Raw genomic sequence first — 18,963 nt, 5'->3', positions numbered from 1 at the left:
TTTGCACCAAAAAGTTGAAAGAAATTGATTATTTTTATATTTATTCATTCATGTATCGATACTTTCTTACATATAACTGTTTAAAACCCAATCGGGATACCTTTTCTATTGGAGTTTTGTTGTTTGAAGTGGATATATAGCATTTTGCCACAAAGCATGGTTATTTGTCTCTCTAAAATAAAAATACCTTGCAATATATTTCAAACAAAATTATATCTGTCTTTTCACTAGCCCATGTCATGTTAAGATGAAAAAAGCTGAGCTCTATCTCTTTCACAAGATGTGTTGTTAATTCATGTCAATTTAAAAAAAATCTGAAAATGGATATATAGTATCACGTTTTGGAATGAAACTTCAAAACAGACATGCTTGAGTCAAACCTATTTATTTTGATTTTATTCAAATACATTTACACCGCAACTTTCTCACAATTGAGTTATTTTTTCATTTTCTACAGTGTAAGAGGACCTGCAGCTGCTGCTGGGTTAATGTTACTCATAGTGATGAGATCAATAAACAAAGATCTGGTATAATGGGACAATATCAAAACAAAAGAGTTATAAAAGTAACGAAATCTGTACAAGCGAAAAAACGAACACTCAAACTACATATAAGATCAAAACAATACACAAATATATTATATATTATAATTAACGCATTTACATATTTTTTTAAGTAACGAAATGGTTGACAGTGAACAACATCTCCAGAATCATTCAAATGCCCCATACATTTTCTAGAAAAACTAAGACAAAGTAAATAATGAGATTTTAAATGTATAAAAACCATGTCATCACATTGTACATGTATAGATACCTTTTCTAACTGCACATGAATAGTAGAACCCTCCATTTTCAGATGACGGTCTGAGACTGTTAGGGGTCATACGGTACGACATACCATTCAGACAGTAGACGGTAAACAGTACAGCCACATACAGTACAACTGTGTAAAAATGTCATCATGGAGATTAAACATACAACAGGGGTTTTCATCAAATTGTGGTGGTATAAAAACAACTTTACCCATAATGCATTTGGGAAACTGAAGTCTTGTCGTGCATCAACTATGAATCTCATTGCTGGCCTGTGAGTTTAAAACAATACTCCATATTGTGCTAAACAAGTATCTAACATATCAACATACAGTATATATCCATGCTTTTGCAACACAATGAAATAGGAGGAATGAAACCGAGAAATGAAAAAACATCTCTTTATTTCCAGCACTGGCTCTGTTGCCTGACCGTGGTCATGTTATGGTTGTTGATTGTCTGGCAAGCCCTAAGCAACGTCCTTCAATCCACAAGAGAAAATTATGTTCAAAGGTTTATCAAGCACACACACACGGACACACTTTTACGGCTCCATGCACATATGCACACACAGTCGCATAGTTGCACACCTAAATGCCCATGTATTTCTAGCTAATTGTAAGAGGGACACAATTCATTAATTGATTTCTCTGAAAACTACCAAAGCCTATATAAAATGGCAATGATCTTTGGCTCTTCATTCTCTCAGGTCTGGTTGGTAAAATCTAGACAGAAGTAAACCCATACATATTGGCTCTGACAAGATACAGTTTGGATTGCACTTTTGCAAGCAAGCACATATAAAGTAATAAACAGCCATGATAGAAAACACATTATACACGTTTACACTGTTGGCTAGGATTCATGATCTTTGACATTGAAGGAAATAAAATTAAAATGCTGTACAATACATATTTATATACACATATATGAGACATGTTTGATACAGTAACTTATAGCATATACAAATAAGGAATACTTTTTGGGAAATCAATGAACAATGAACACCATTCATCAGGTGAAGAACAGAAGGAGGGAACATGTTGATTGGAGAGCAAAAAATAATTTAAGCTAAAGGATGTTTGATTTGGAAATAGGGTCATACTGTATAGATCAAGGTTGGGGTCAATTTGAATTGAAGTCAATTCTTGAAGTGATTTGAATTTAAAATAAAATGATGGAAATAAAATATAAAATGATTGAGAAGTCTTGAAAATAGATGCCTTTTTTCAATTATTGAATTGCAATTTCAGTTTACTTCCAGAATTCACTAAATGCAACTGACCACAACCCTGTTATACATAGATATCATCTTCAGGATCTGTGTTGCCCTCTGGCGACCATGGCAGTGAGCAGCAACCACATCCAACTGTGTGTCATGTGACACATTCATTGTCATGTGACCTCGGCGAAAGTATTAGAGTTCTAAAGGAAAAAAGAAGCAAAAGAAGAAACAGAACAAAAATTTGTCTTCAATGATTCACTATATTTAATATTCAAGACATTCTCTGCATTCAATACATCCCAAGATTAGTAACGCCATAAAGGAACTATTAAGTACTGAAGCATTTTTATGAAGTAAACTGATTACGTCAGATTAGACATTACTTGGTAACATGATATTTGCGATCTTGATATAAAAAAAAAAACACAAAATAGCACAGTCAAGGTACAGTATCAGTCCTGTGACATCTTGGTCCCCAACATCTCTTGCTTTCCGTATTTTAATTATATAACGACCCTTACATAACCTCAAGCTAATGAGTCAGTTGCTTTGATTGCGCTGAGGGGCTTGTTAGGCTGTCTGTCCACACATGCATGCACTCACACAACATGTAAATGCACACACACACAGACACAAACACACACACAAAGTGGGCCAAGTAACATGAGGCTAGCACACCTGTACAGCTCCTGGGTTGCCTCTACAGTGGTTGCTCAACTAAAAGTTTTCAGATTATGCTGTGGGGCATAGAGGTAATTTGTGGTTTAGTACAGTACCCTGTGTCACTACTTCATTACTCCAGACCAGCGCAATGGGGAGTTAGAGCACTGATTATGCTTTTGGATCCCAAGGCGCTAATGTGTCTCTAACTGACAATGAATGGGCGACATAAACCAAATAGAAACTGATAATTATGCACGACTTCAAAATGTAATTTCAATGAACTGAATGATGAGGATAAAGAAGGTGATTGAATTTAGAAAAATAGTGTAAGAATTGCTATTCCTCTGTCCTGCACGCGCACACCCTACTCGTCAGTATTACTTACTAAAACTGTTGTTACACTATGGTTTTTATTCTAAGAGAAATGAAAATGTTCAATTATATTCCATGATATTCTTAAGATATACTGTTGAAGTCGGAAGTTTACATACACCTTAGCCAAATACATTTAAACTCAGTTTTTCACAATTCCTGACATTTAATCCTAGTAAAAATTCCCTATCTTAGGTCAGTTAGAATCACCACTTTATTTTAAGAACGTGAAATGTCAGAATAATAGTAGAGAGAATGATTTATTTCAGATTTTATTTCTTTCATCACATTCCCAGTGGGTCAGAAGTTTACATACACTCAATTAGTATTTGGTAGCATTGCCTTTGAATTGTTTAACTTGGGTCAAACGTTTATGGTAGCCTTCCACAAGCTTCCCACAATAAGTTGGGTGAATTTTGACCCATTCCTCCTGACAGAGCTGGTGTAACTGAGTCAGGTTTGTAGGCCTCCTTGCTCGCACACGCTTTTTCAGTTCTGCCCACAAATTCTCTATAGGATTGACGTCAGGGCTTTGTGATGGCCAATTGTATATTCATTTTCATTCTTTCTTACTTAGCAAGGCATGATATCCTTCACTAATATCTACTGTCTTAATTATGGGATGGTGTATGCGTGTTTAATTTATGAATACTGAAGCAGGCAGCCAGGCAGTCAAAGCGAGCAGTGAGCCTGGATCCAAAGGGTTTTCTAAAGCATCCTAATGTGTCAGATTTATTTGGGTCACCTCCTGTACTGAGTTTGAAGATGGCCTATGGCCATGTTGATGTTGTGTGTACCAATGCATTTAGTGTGGAAATGCATTTAGCTACAGTCTCCCTGCTGCTACACTAAACTGTGCAATGAGTGAATCCATACTGCAGTTTAGGTTTCCACTGGGTGTTTTTGGATTTCTAAAGTACATATAGTCCCTCAAACCTCAACTACTACAAATTTGACCATTCTTGCCATTAATGCTTTGCTCATCTCGCTCTCACGCATGCATTCATGCATGAACGCAAACACAAACACACCTCTCCACATCTCCTCGTTCTTATTCACCTCACACACTTCAGTCTAATGAGATGTGGTCATCCTCCTTCGCGTTGACGAATGGCCCAATGTAACTTCCCCTGGACTCATTGTGATTTCAAATAGGGGGAGCACTGGGTCTCCATAAGGCACTTCATCAAGATTACCAAGGGGGCCGGAGACATACTGTATGTCCCTGTAATGCATGACCTTGCATTCCCCTCGCTATAGGGTCTGCAAAGGCTACATCATTAATCTTCAGGAGCAATGCCACTGTATTATGCTTATAGAGGCAACCCAGGAGCTGTACAGTGTGCTAGCATCATGCTACTTGGCCCACTTTGTGTGTGTGTGTGTGTGTGTGTGTGTGTGTGTGTGTGTGTGTGTGTGTGTGTGTGTGTGTGTGTGTGTGTGTGTGTGTGTGTGTGTGTGTGTGTGTGTGTGTGTGTGTGTGTGTGTGTGTGTGTGTGTGTGTGTGGACAGACAGCCTAACAAGCCCCTCAGCACATTCAAAGCGCAGTGGTTCTTCCTGTAAGGTGTGCTTCATACTGCAGCACACCTTGCGGGCTACCGCAGAGATCTATGGCATGTTATTTAATTGTCAGCCATTGTTACCATTAATGCTAGTTAGTGCTAGCTTGACCACCAGAGGATATCTTTGAGAAGCATTCGATAGCCTTCAATATTGTCTGTAGTAGATCATTTAAAACCTTTTTTGTAAGAACATAGTATATGGGATTGATTTTAAGAAATGTAGCTTAATTTAATTAATAATATAATGTTTCTATTCCAAGAAAAAACTAAAAACGAAACCCTCATGGTTTCCGTTAGGAAAATATGGCGCTGTACTACGTAACGGTCGGGAGTAGGCTACAGTACTAAGAGCATAACATTTCCACACCCTAACTGTAGTCTAACCAATACCCAAATGGAAATTCTGTGAAAATACAAATCTCATTGATTTATCAAGACCAGTCCCCAACGGTGCTGAAATAGTTGACCACAGCGGGTAGGCTATTGCTTCAAATCCTATTGCTTCTAACTTCAATATACTTTTTAAATAAATAAGACCTACACCACTTTTAACAGCACATTACTCAACACTAGTGAGACTCATGTCGCCGATGGTAGACCTACAGTATATTGAAGAAGAAAAAAATTCAATGACGTGACTCTCCGCCAATAATTAGATTTAGAGGATTGGAGGATTCTAAATTAATATCTAAGGGGCATTTTACTTTAGAGCAAATCTGATCTGTGAGAATATCTAAGGGGAAGTTATATCATTCTAAATGAATTAATAATGATAATAATAATCGCTTTGTTTAAAAAATAACAATATTTTGGAGAGTTCAAATAACCTAAAGTGAGCGAGAAAAAGGCCATTCTTGAACATGGGGTGAGATATTCTCACTAATTTGTAAATAAAGCCAGTTTGTTATTTAGAATTATTTCTTTCTGTTTTTAGAGGGAGATGAAACCAAAAGCCCACCGTCACCTCATGGGTCTCCCGGTCGCAGCCGGAACAGGTATTGAACCAGCATCTGTAGCAACGCAGTTTGCACTGCGATGCAGTGTCTTAGACCGCTTCGCCACTTGGGAGGCCCCATTCACAAAGTTTGTAATGCTAATCAATTGCCTTGAGTCTATTGTCCTGCTAATAGCCCATAATGGACGATTATAATACATGGTGTCAAGATCAGGATAACCAAAATATTTCTTTATTGAAGTCTATCAGAAAGAATGTTGGTACTTGTTTATTTTGATCCAAAGCTATGAATGAGTGAGTCACTCAGCTTTATGTAGGTGCCGAGGCTATATGACTGCGTCATCAACTTGACTGAATATAAGCTAAATAATCAACACCTACAGTTGAAGTCGGAAGTTTTCATACACTTACGTTGGAGTCATTAAAACAAGTTTTTCAACCACTCCACAAATTTCATGTAAACGAACTATAGTTTTGGCAAGTCGGTTAGGACATCTACTTTGTGCACGACACAAGTAATTTTTTCAACAATTGTTCACAGACAGATTATTTCACTTATAATTCACCGTATCACAATTCCAGTGGGTAAGAAGTTTACATACACTAAGTTGACTGTGCTTTTAAACAGCTTGGAAAATTCCAGAAAATGATGTCATGGCTTTAGAAGCTTCTGATGGGCTAATTGACATCATTTGAATGAATTGGAGGTGTACCTGTGGATGTATTTCAAGGCCTACCTTCAAACTCAGTGCCTCTTTGCTTGACATCAAGGAAAAATCAAAAGAAATCAGCCAAGACCTCAGAAAAATAATTGTAGACCTCCACAAGTCTGGTTCATCATTGGGAGCAATTTCCAAACGCCTGAAGGTACCACGTTCATCTGACAAAACAATAGTACTCAAGTATATACACCATAGGACCACGCAGCCATGGGACCACGCAGCCATCATACCGCTCAGGAAAGAGACGTGTTCTGTCTCCTAGAGATGAACGTACTTTGGTGCGAAAAGTGCAAATCAATCCCAGAACAACAGCAAAGGACCTTGTGAAGATGCTGGAGGAAACAGGTAGAAAAGTATCTATATCCACAGTAAAACGAGTCCTATATTGACATTACCTGAAAGGCTGCTCAGCAAGGAAGAAGCCACTGCTCCAAAACCGCCATAAAAAAAGCCAGATTACGGTTTGCAACTGCATATGGGGACAAAGATCGTACTTTTTGGAGAAATGTCCTTTGGTCTGATGAAACAAAAATAGAACTGTTTGGCCATAATGACCATCGTTGTGTTTGGAGGAAAAAGGAGGAGGTTTGCAAGCCAAAGAACACCATCCCAACCGTGAATCACTGGGGTGGCAGCATCATGTTGTGGTGGTGCTTTGCTGCAGGAGGGACTGGTGCACTTCACAAAATAGATGGCATCATGAGGATGGAAAAATTATGTGGATATATTGAAGCAACATCTCAAGATATCAGTCAAGAAGTTAAAGCTTGGTCGCAAGTGGGTCTTCCAAATGGACAATGACCCCAAGCATACTTCCAAAGTTGTGACAAAATGGCCTAAGGACAACAAAGTCCAGGTATTGGAGTGGCCATCACAAAGCCCTGACCTCAATCCTATAGAAAATTTGTGGGCAGAACTGAAAAAGCATGTGCGAGCAAGGAGGCCTACAAACCTGACTCAGTTACACCAGCTCTGTCAGAAGGAATGGGCCAAAATTCACCCAACTTATTGTGGGAAGCTTGTGGAAGGCTACCCGAAACGTTTGACCCAAGTTAAACAATTCAAAGGCAATACTACCAAATACTAATTGAGTGTATGTAAACTTCTGACCCACTGGGAATGTGATGAAATAAATAAAAGCTGAAATAAATCATTCTCTCTACTATCATTCTGACATTTCACGTTCTTAAAATAAAGTAGTGATCCTAACTGACCTAAGACAGAGAATTTTACTATGTTTAAATGTCAGGAACTGTGAAAAACGGAGTTTAAATGTATTTGGCTAAGTTGTATGTAAACTTCTGACTTCAACTGTATGTGGTAACTGTTGCTCCCAATGTTCTGAACAGTGTTTCAATCAACACACAGAAAATGGGCTACTTATCCCAATTTGACACACAATGTTTATACCCGCACAGCTTTGCTATCAAGACACTTTGTATAGACAGGTAACGAGGCATGCAGGTTTTCATTCTTACATGATCAGTTTACACAGTGTGCGATTTAGTCCAATGTAACAATGTGTGTGACTTCTTGCTACTCACCTGTATAAAGATGATTAGCAGACAGACTATTTTCAGGGACTGGGATTGTGTACCTCTTGCCAGAAGCATTGTAAGAGCTTATATACATTTTACCTGGACTATAAAACTAAGAAGATGAGACTCTCAACCCAAAGTGATACAACCTTCACACTACACAACTGGAAGACATTTGTATCTTTCTATACAGATAATGGAGGATATACTGTATCTGATGTGTCTTTCTGTATGGTGGACACAGCAGAATGGACTGAGGCTGACAAACAAGGTACTCTAGGAAACTGTTCCAAGCAAAAGCACATTATATTGTATTGTGTGGCTGACAATACCTGTGAGGCTATGACAATACCTGTGAGGCTATGTACTTCTCCATGGTGTTGTCCATGATGCGGGGCTGGCCCATCATAGGAACACTGCTGACCACACTCTCCTCCGGCGGGATCTCGTTCAGCAGGGTCTTCCCTTTGAAGTTCTGCACCACCCCCAGAACCTGCACTCACAGCCACGATCACGGGGCAGACAAAGGAAAATAGATAGGGGGATAGATGTGCGCGGAAGAGAGACGGAAAGAAAGAAAAATAGAGATGTGAGAGAGAGGAGAAGGAGTGGGAGACTTAGTAAGTTAGTTAGGCTGAGCTGGAAATAGAGGCTCTGTGGTATTGTTTCAGAGCTGAGTGCATTGCAGAGTGCCTTTCACTTCTCATAACATGGGTTATGTAAGTATTTTTTTCTATTATAAAGGAATCGCATGGCTTGTTGCCCAAAAACATGAATTCAATCAGGGGCTGTGTGTTTGTGTGTCTTCAAGGAGTTTCATCCATTACCAGAGCCCAAATTAGCCTTTTTTTGTGAGATGTCTATCTAAGGCAATGTTCAGATGGAGGAGAAATGCAACTCAGAGAACAGTGATCATCTAGAGCAGTGGTCACCAACCAGTCGATCGTGTTCAATTTCTAAGGCATAAAGCCTTGCGTTCCTATAATTCTTTCTTTGTTTAGCGCTGTTGGTGGTAGGTGCACATGATTCAGCAGTCCTAGCACCAAGAAGGCAGTGTGTTCCCATTTGGAACCATTTCATGTTTCTGAAGGTAGAACTCTGCATACCTGGCAGGCCCAGAGAGCCAGTGCACCTATAGGCCTACCGCTGACCAATCAGGTAGTTCAGATCATTGTGTCTGCAGTTTCCTCAAGCCATAGACATAAAACAAAGCCCCGAGCACACTGCAAAGTTGATACTGTGAGATTTCTAAACGTTTAAAACCCTGACTAGAGAGAGACAATGAATACAGCAAAGAGCTACTGTTTTAAGAGTAAATTCATGTTTAAGTTGTTATTCAGCACTATCAACACTTTGTTCAACACTTTTACAAGTCTTAAATGCGTGTTCTCCCTACTTCCACTCACTCTACAACCAGCACTGCTGCTGCAATGAATAAGTATAGAAAAGAGTTTCGATAAGCTTGCAAGATTCTTATTAGCGGCTTGTCTTTTATAATATTGAGGAATATTTCATTTTCCCTAGTCATAGGAGTAACAACATGAATTGGTGCATAAGGCAGAAATAATGCAGTGCGACTTGAAGACTGAGGGAGAGCGGAGGGACGGTGAATCGGATGAGAGGCAGACTCACCGCTGCTCTCTTTCTCCCTCCCTCCCCTCAAACTTGCCATCAGATGCAGGCCATCAGTCCAGTAAAATAAAATAAAACAAATTATTATGTTCACTCAGCTGTGCCTCACAAGTAATACAACAAGTGATCTAAAACCAGTCTGATCATACAGCAATTTTTTTATTTTATATACTGAAAAAAATATAAACGCAACACGCAACAATTTCAACGATTTTACTGAGTTACATGTGACCGGCTGGCTCAAATTGGTCTGATGTAGCAAAATTTGAAATTGTGTTTTTTACATTGGATAAAAGTAGAGACTCAGAGCCACACAATGGTATAACATACACTACAGCTGAGGAACAATGGGGAAGTCATTTTGCTTTGAAAATTGCTAAACTTGTAAACTCACTTTTGAGAAAATGGCCTTTGAATGTTTTGGTACTACTACTGGAGAGCCCTTCTCTTCTATACCCATTCAGCATCGTTCACACCCTCTTCAGCTTTAGCCCCACCCATCTCTTTAACTTCTCAGGGCTACATGGGACGCTACTGTCCAACCTGCGGGACACACTATTCAACAGCCAGTGAAATAGTATGGCGCGAAATACAAAACAGCAAAAATCTCATAATTTCATTTTCTCAAACAATCAACTATTTTACACCATTTTAAATATAACCTTCTCGTTAATCTAACCACATTGTCCGATTTCAAAAAGTCTTTACGGCGAAAGCATAAAATTAGATTATGTTAGGACATAAACTTCACAAGAAAAACCACACAGCCATTTTCCAAGCAAGGACATTGTCATGTCTTTGGCTATGCCGGATTAAGTGATATGACATGCTATCCTATAAAATTCTTTCTCTTTAATTAATATCACCTGATTCGCTAATCATGTAAATGTAATTAACTAGAATGTTCAGGACACCACGGAAGAGTGTTTATAGAGCCATTATCTTCCGAATAAACTCTTAAAAACTTAGTATTATTTTACATCGATAGCAGTCAATATTAATCGTCACCTTATTTTCAGTCTCATAATGAAAGTTGTAAATTCTTGGTTATTGTCACGGTTGTCGTCGGTTAAGGAGGACCAAAACGCAGCAGGTATGTGTACGCTCATCTTGACATTTATTAACTCAGAATGAACACACCAAAACAACAAAACGAAACGAACTTACGAACAACGAAACAGTCTTGAAAGGCACATTCAGCAAAACAAGAAACAATCTCCCACAAATACACAGACAAACACACCCAACTAATATAGGACTTCCAATCAAAGGCAACACCACACAGCTGCCTTCAATTGGAAGTCCACCCCAATTAACTCAACATAGAAATAGATTACCTAGACTAAACATAGAATTACATAAACAAGGAACAGTGCCCAAAAACCCCGGAATACATAAATCAAATGCCCTCTGCCACGTCCTGACCAAACTACAATAACAATTAACCCTTATACTGGCCAGGACGTGACAGTTATCTTCACAAACCCTGGCTAACAAGTTGAATCAGCAATACAAAATTGGGTTTAATTATTTATTTACCAAATACCTAAACTAATCACACAGAATTACATATACACAAAATACAAATTATGTCATACAGAAAACGTCCCTGGTGGACGGAGCCGACATGGCGGTTTGTTACACAAAGAAAGGGATTTGGGCTTGAATGAAAGAGCGGGAAGACTGAGGAACAAAAGAAACAGCAGCTATGCTATCGTAAATACATTATCGTATGCATTCTAAATTACCGCCCATTTGGAAAAGGAAAATGCAATAAATATTTACTCTGAGCTGCGCTTCGGTAGGTTGGTCGTAGATGCTGGCCGGGTTGGCCAACAGAGATCTTCCTGTCCTCGGAAGAATGTCTCTTTTGGTAAATTGGATACGATGTGGTATCTTCATCGTGTGTTAGACTGGATCCGTCGTCCATCCTTTCCTAGCCCACGTCTACAGTGGATGCTGCAAACTCAACGGCTTGGAAGTATCACTTCTGTAGTGAATAAGCGTTCAAAGTTCATACCATTCACAACCAAAGCTCACGCCGAGGTTGGCTTAGTTCTGTACTTGACATGTGTGTCCTTTTAACGCAGAGGCTGCAGACCTCACGTAGTGGAACCCTGGTTACATTGTGTCATTGTCTTAAATAGTGGCGAGGGGAGAAGGGTGTGTTTCATCGTTTATAACCCCTGTCTTTTCACAGGGGCGGGCCACTGATTAAGCAGGGCACTTTCCTTATGAAAACCCAATTCTCTCATTTGGAAGCTAAAATTACATTTAATCTCGTAACAAACAATCTCAATATTAAACATTTAAATTGCACAACAATTCCATGTGAATTTGATAACTAGAATGTGTGGACTTTCCCAGGTACAGTTTATGTCGTCCTGTCATCAGTCATAATGTCTCAGATGACAACCGAACTGACATCCATACTCATTAAGTTCCAACGCATATTTCCAACTGGTTGTATTACTGAAATATGGTTCCTTTTCCCCATTTGTTTGATGTTCCCAGACTCTCTATATTTAACAAAGGCTATTCAACAGTCCTTCAGTAGGGTCAGAGATAGAGGGGAAGGGAGAAAGGTATTTATGGGGGGTCATAAACCTTACCCACAGGCCAACGTCATGACAACATGCATCACAAAAACCAAAGATACAGCTAAAATATTCACTAACCTTTGATGATCTTCATCAGATTACACTCATAGGACTTCATGTTAAACAATACATGTATGTTTTGCTCGATAAAGTTCATATTTATATCCAAAAACCCCATTTTACATTGGCGCGTGATGTTCAGAAAATGTATTCCCACCAAAACTTTCGGTGAATGTGCATATCAATTTTAAAAAATACTCATAAACGTTGATACAATTTACAACAGTTATTGAAAGAATTATAGATATAATTCTCCTTAATGCAACCGCTGTGTCAGATTTTAAAATAGCTTTACGGAGAAAGCACATTTTTCAATATTCTGAGTACATAGCTCGCCATCAAAGCAAGCTATACAGATACCCGCAAAGTTCTGGGGTTAACTAAACTCAGAATTAGTATTATAAATATTCTCTTACCTTTGCTGATCGTCGTCAGAATGCACACACAGGACTCCTACTTCCACAAGAAATGTTATTTTTGTTCGAAATACTCCATATTTATGTCCAAATACCTCCGTTTTGTTCGTGCGTTCAGATCACTATCCAAAAGCATAACGCGCGAGCGTAAATCCAGGCACGAAAAGTCAAATAGTTCCATTACCGTTCGTAGAAACATGTCAAACGTTGTTTACAATCAATCCTTAGGGTCTTTTTAAGATAAAATGTCGATAATATTCCAACCGGACAATAGCGTATTCATTCAAGAAGAAAAAGAAGGAACGACGCACTAGCAGGCTCGCACATCACCAAGTCCTTTGTCCATAGGCAGTCCACTCATTGACTGAGCTCATATTTTCTGCCCAGTAACAGGAGAAGGTTGAAACACATTTCTAAAGGCTGTTGACAGCCAATGGAAGCCTTAGGAAGTGCAACATGACCCCACAGACACTGTAGTTTCGATAGGGATTCAAAAGAAGAACTACAATTCTCAGATTTCCCACTTCCTGGTTTGATTTTTCTCAGGTTTTTGCCTGCCATATGAGTTCTGTTATACTCACAGACATCATTCAAACAGTTTTAGAAACTTCAGAGTGTTTTCTATCCAAATCTACTAATAATTTGCAAATATTTGACTCTGGGCCAGAGTATTAGGCAGTTTACTCTGGGCACGCTTTTCATCCGAAAATGTTAAAAAGTTAAGGGTTGATCCGAGTGTTCTGTACTAACAACAGCAGTCAAGCACCCCTGTAAGGCCTTTATTATACACAGATTCAAAATAGTTAATGATAACAAATGTTTATTTTGTGGTTGTGACCCAGAGACTCTTGACCATTTATTTTGGGCCTGTTCTTATGTCAGAAGATTTTGGAGTGAGTTATAATATTTTATTTTTAAATAAACTATTATTAATGTTAATGCAAATAGTCCGGGTAGCCATTTGATTACCTGTTCAGGAGTCTTATGGCTTGGGGGTGAAAGCTGTTGAGAAGCCTTTTGGTCCTAGACTTGGCGCTCCGGTACAGCTTGCCATGCGGTAGCAAAGAGAACAGTCTATGACTGGGGTGGCTGGGGTCTTTGACAATTTGTAGGGCCTTCCTCTGACTCCGCCTGGTGTAGAGGTCCTGGATGGCAGGCAGCTTAGCCCCAGTGATGTACTGGGCCGTACGCACTACCCTCTGTAGTGCCTTGCGGTCGGAGGTTGAATAGTTGCTGTACCAGGCAGTGATGCAACCAGTCAGGATGTTCTCGATGTTGCAGCTGTAGAACCTTTTGAGGATCTGAGGACCCATGCCAAATCTTTTCAGTCTCCTGAGGGGGAATAGATTTTATTGTGCCCTCTTCACGACTGTCTTGGTGTGTTTGAACCATTCTAGTTTGTTGGTGATGTGGACACCAAGGAACTTGAAGCTTTCAACCTGCTCCAATACAGCTCCATCGATGAGAATGGGGGAGTGCTCGGTCCTCCTTTTCCTGTAGTCCACAATCATCTCCTTTGTCTTGATTACGTTGAGGGATAGGTTGTTATTCTGGCACCACACGGCCAGGTCTTTGAGCTCCTCCCTATAGGCTTTCTCATTGTTGTCGGTGTTCAGGTCTACCACTCTTGTGTAGTCTGCAAACTTAATGATGGTGTCGGAACAATGCCTGGCCATGCAGTCGTGGGTGAACAAGGAGTACAGGAGTGGACTGAGCACACAACCCTGAGTGGCTCCAGTGTTGAGGATCAGCGTGGCAGATGTGTTGCTACCTACCCTCACCACCTGGGGGCGGCCCGTCAAGAAGTGAAGAATCCCGTTGCAGAGGGAGGTGTTTAGTCCCAGGATCCTTAGCTTAGTGATGAGCTTTGAGGGCATTATGGTGTTGAACGCTGAGCTGTAGTCAATGAGTAGCATCCTCACGTAGGTGTTCCTTTTTGTCCAGGTGGGAAAGGGTAGTGTGGAGTGTAATAGAGATTGCATCATCTGTGGATCTGTTTGAGCGGTATGCAAATTTGGGTGGGTCTAGGGTTTCTGGGATAATGGTGTTAATGTGAGCCATTACCAGCCTTTCAAAGCACTTCATGGCTAAGGACATGAGTGCTACAGGTCTGTCATCATTTAGGCAGGTTACCTTAGTGCTCTTGGGCACAGGGACTATGGTGGTCTGCTTGAAGCATGTTGGTATTACAGACTCAATCAGGGACATGTTGAAAATGTCAGTGAAGACAACTGCCAGTTGGTCAGCACATACCCTGAACACAAGTCCTGGTAATCCGTCTAGCCCAGCGGCCTTGTGAATGTTGACCTGTTTAAAGGTCTTACTCACGTTGGCTACGGAGAGCGTGATCACACAGAACTGCTGATGCTCTCATGGATGCCTCAGTGTTGCTTGCCTCGAAGCAAGCATAAAAGTGATTTAGCTCATCTGGTAGGCTCGTGTCACTGGGCAGCTCGCGGCTTTGTAGTCTGTAATAGTTTGCAGGCCCTGCCACATCCTACGAGCGTCGGAGCCAGTGTAGTACGATTCAATCTTGGTCCTGTATTGGCGCTTTGCCTGTTTCATGGTTCATCTGAGTGCATAGCAGGATTTCTTATAAGCTTCCGGGTTAGAGTCCCACGCCTTGAAAGCGGCAGCTCTACCCTTTAGCTCAGTGCGTATGTTGCCAGTAATCCATGGCTTCTGGTTGGGGTATGTACGTACAGTCACTGTGGGGACGACATCCTCGATGCACTTATTGATAAAGCCAGTGACTGATGTGGTGTACTCCACATTGCCAATGGAAGAATCCTGGAACATATTCCAGTCTGTGCTAGCAAAACAGTCCTGTAGTTTAGCATCTGCTTCATCTGACCACTTTTTTTATAGAGTCACTGGTGCTTCCTGCTTTAATTTTTGCTTGTAAGCAGGAATCAAGAAGATAGAATTATGGTCAGATTTGCCAAATGGAGGGCAAGGGGGAGCTTTGTACGCATCTCTGTGTGTGGAGTAAAGGTGATCTACAATTTTTTTCTCCCTCTGGTTGCACATTTAACATGCTGATAGAAATTAGTTTAAACTGATTTAAGTTTCCCTGCATTAAAGTCCCCGGCCACTAGGATCGCCGCCTTTGGATGAGCGGTTTCCTGTTTGCTTATTTCCTTATACAGCTGACTCAGTGCGGTCTTAGCGCCAGCGTCCATCTGTGGTGGTAAATAAACAGTCACAAAAATGTTTTATGAAATAGTGTGGTCTACAGCTTATCATGAGATACTCTACTTCAGGCGAGCAAAATCTAGAGACTTCCTTAGATTTCGTGCACCAGCTGTTGTTTACAAATATACACAGACCCCCCCCCCTGGTCATACCGGAGTGTGCTGTTCTGTCTAGTCGGTGCAGCATATATCCCGCTAGCTGAATGTTTTCCATGTCGTCATTCAGCCACGATTCGGTGAAACATAAGATATTACAGTTTTTGATGTCCCATTGGTAGGATATTCGTGATCGTACCTCGTCTAATTTATTGTCCAATGATTGTAAGTTGGCAAGTAATATTGATGGTAAGGGGCGTCGGCGGATCCTTACGAGGCACCCCGCCCTGTGTCTCTTTCTCTTGCCTATGGCGGGGATTTCGGCCTTGTCAGGTGTCTGAAATACATCCTGTGCGTCCTGCTCGTTGAATAAAAAATCTTTGTCTAATCCGAGGTAAGTGGTCACTGTCCTGATATCCAGAAGCTCTTTATGTACAAAACATTATGTTCAAAATAAGTTACAAATAACAAAAAAAATTATAATAGCACAATTGGTTAGGCGCCTGTAAAACGGCTGCCATTTCTTCCGGCACTATCTTAACTCATGACGTTACTACCCTGCATGAATCTGTAGGTAGCTAACCAACCAGGTTCAATGTTAGCTACAGTAGCCAACATTAGGCTATAACTAGTCAAGCAAATGGGTCTGAGATACGAATAATAAGATCACACACGGAACAATAGCTAGCTAGCCAGCCAGTTAACATTAGCTAGCTAACAGTACACTTTAACTTGAAATGAAACCACTTTGTCAAAATCTGAAAATGTAGCTAGCTTGACTATCTTACCCATATACATCATCGATTGACGCGTCTCCTTTGGACGCCATGGCTGCTCTTAGTATGAAGATGGAGACAGGTGTTTTCTCCATCTCCTTTGCTATCATACTCAAATTCCACTGATTTCAAAACTCAGTCCTCCAGAAAGTGGAGAGCATACACGTAACATTAGTTAGCTAACAGTACACTTTAACTTGGCATTAGGCTTTTGAAGATTTACTACGTGATACATTTTTTAAAAAGCAGTGTTAGAGAGGATTAGCTAGAGATACTGACCAGCTCAAATAGAACCAGCTCAAATAGACAGAAGCATGCTATATGGCAGACCAATCCAAACTCAACTCTCGGCATGTCCAGTCCACTCATTATTTTTTTAATTTCTTTATTTATTTCACCTTTATTTAACCAGGTAGGCCAGTTGAGAACAAGTTCTCATTTACAACTGCGACCTGGCCAAGATAAAGCAAAGCAGTGCAACAAAAACAACAACACAGAGATACACATGGGATAAACAAACGTACAGTCAGTAACACAATAGAAAAATCTGTATACAGTGTGTGCATAATGAAGTAAGGAGGTAAGGCAATAAATAGGCCAATAGTGGCGAAGTAATTACGATTTAGCAATTTACACTGGAGTGATATATGTGCAGATGAGGATGTGCAAGTAGAAATACTGGTGTGCAAAAGAGCAGAAAAACTAAAACAAATATGGGGATGAGGTAGGTAGTTGGTTGGATGGGCTACTTACAGATGGACTGTGTACAGGTGCAGCGATCGGTAATCTGCTCTGACATCTGACGCTTAAAGTTAGTGAGGGAGATATAAGTCTCCAACTTTAGTGATTTTTGCAATTCATTCCAGTCATTGGCAGCAATGAACTGGAAGGAAAGGTGGCCAAAAGAGGTGTTGGCTTTGGGGATGACCAGTGAAATATACCTACTGGTGGGTGTTGCTATGGTGACCAGAGAGCTGAAATAAGGCGGAGCTTTACCTAGTAAATACTTATAGATGACCTGGAGCCAGTGGGTTTGGCGACGAATAAGTAGCGAGAACCAGCCAACGAGAGCATACAGGTTCGCAGTGGTGGTTAATATATGGGGCTTTGGTGACTAAACGGATGGCACTGTGATAGACTGCATCCAATCTGCTGAGTAGAGTGTTGGAGGATATTTTGTAAATGACATTGGCGAAGTCAAGGATCGGTCGGAAATAGGAAACAGATTCTAGATTTAACTTTGGATTGGAGATGCTTAATGTGAGTCTGGAAGGAGAGTTTACAGTCTAGCCAGACACCTAGGTATTTATAGTTGTCCACATATTCTAAGTCAGAACCTTCCAGAGTAGTGATGCTAGTCGGGAGGGCGGATGCGGGCAGCGATCGGTTGAAGATCATGCATTTCGTCTTACTAGCATTTAAGAGCAGTTGGGGTCCACGGAAGGAGTGTTGTATGGCGTTGTAGCTCATTTGGTTTGTTAACACAGTGTCCAAAGAAGGGCCAGATGTATACAGAATGGTGTCGTCTGCGTAGTGTTGGATCAAAGATTCACCCGCAGCAAGAGCGACATCATTGATATTTACAGAGAAAGAGTCGGCCAGAGAATTTTACCCTGTGGCACCCCCAGAGGTCCGGACAACAGGGCCTCCAATTTGACACACTGAACTCTATCTCAGCCAATCATGGCTAGTGGGGAGGTTGCTGTTTTTTTATGTGGCTAAACCAACTAGGCTTGTAATTTAACCATTTTATTTGTATTTACAGATGGCATACAAGTTTGTTATTAAGGCACATTAAAGTTCACATGTTCAGAAGGCATTTCTGCCAAAAAACGCATTTTGATAAAAAACACTTTTTAAAAAGTTTAAAACGGCTCTCCTGTGAAGTAGTGACCCCCGACATATGCCTAGTTTCCTGAAACGGGTCACATATAAGGAAAATCAGTCAATTTAAATAAATTCATTAGGCCCTAATCTATGGATTTCACGACTGGGAAGGAGCACAGCCATGGGTGGGCCTGGGAGGGCATAGACCCACCCAACTGGGAGCCAGGCCTACCTACTGGGGAGAAAGGCCCAGCCAATCAGGATGGGTTTTCCCCACAAAAGGGCTTTTTTACAGACAGAAATACTCCTCAGTTTCATCAGCTGTCTGGGTGGCTGGTCTCAGACGATCCCGCTGGTGATATTAACATTAAATTCTCTGGCAACAGCTCTGGTGGACATTCCTGCAGTCAGCATGCCAATTGCACGCTCCCTCAAACTTGAGACATCTGTAGCATTGTGTTGTGTGACAAAACTGCCATTTTTAGAGTGGCCTTTTATTGTCCCCAGCAC

General features: G+C 40.6%; 1 protein-coding gene across 1 annotated transcript in view; it reads right to left on the bottom strand.

The window, feature by feature from the left end:
* Positions 1–369: 369 nt before the first annotated feature.
* Positions 370–18,963, bottom strand: part of LOC106568899 (phospholipid phosphatase-related protein type 5) — a 71,732-nt gene continuing 53,138 nt past the window's right edge. Inside the window, exons 5-6 of the mRNA XM_014139688.2 lie at positions 8,205–8,345; positions 370–2,239 (exon numbers count right to left, since the gene is read on the bottom strand). Of these exons, the coding sequence (XP_013995163.1) occupies positions 2,210–2,239; positions 8,205–8,345 (171 nt within the window). The 3' untranslated portion in view covers positions 370–2,209. The remainder of the gene's footprint in view (positions 2,240–8,204; positions 8,346–18,963) is intronic.

Source organism: Salmo salar, chromosome ssa14 (genome assembly GCF_905237065.1).
Source record: "Salmo salar chromosome ssa14, Ssal_v3.1, whole genome shotgun sequence".
Taxonomy (NCBI): Eukaryota; Metazoa; Chordata; class Actinopteri; order Salmoniformes; family Salmonidae; genus Salmo; species Salmo salar.
This window is presented reverse-complemented; position numbering and strand designations above follow the sequence as displayed.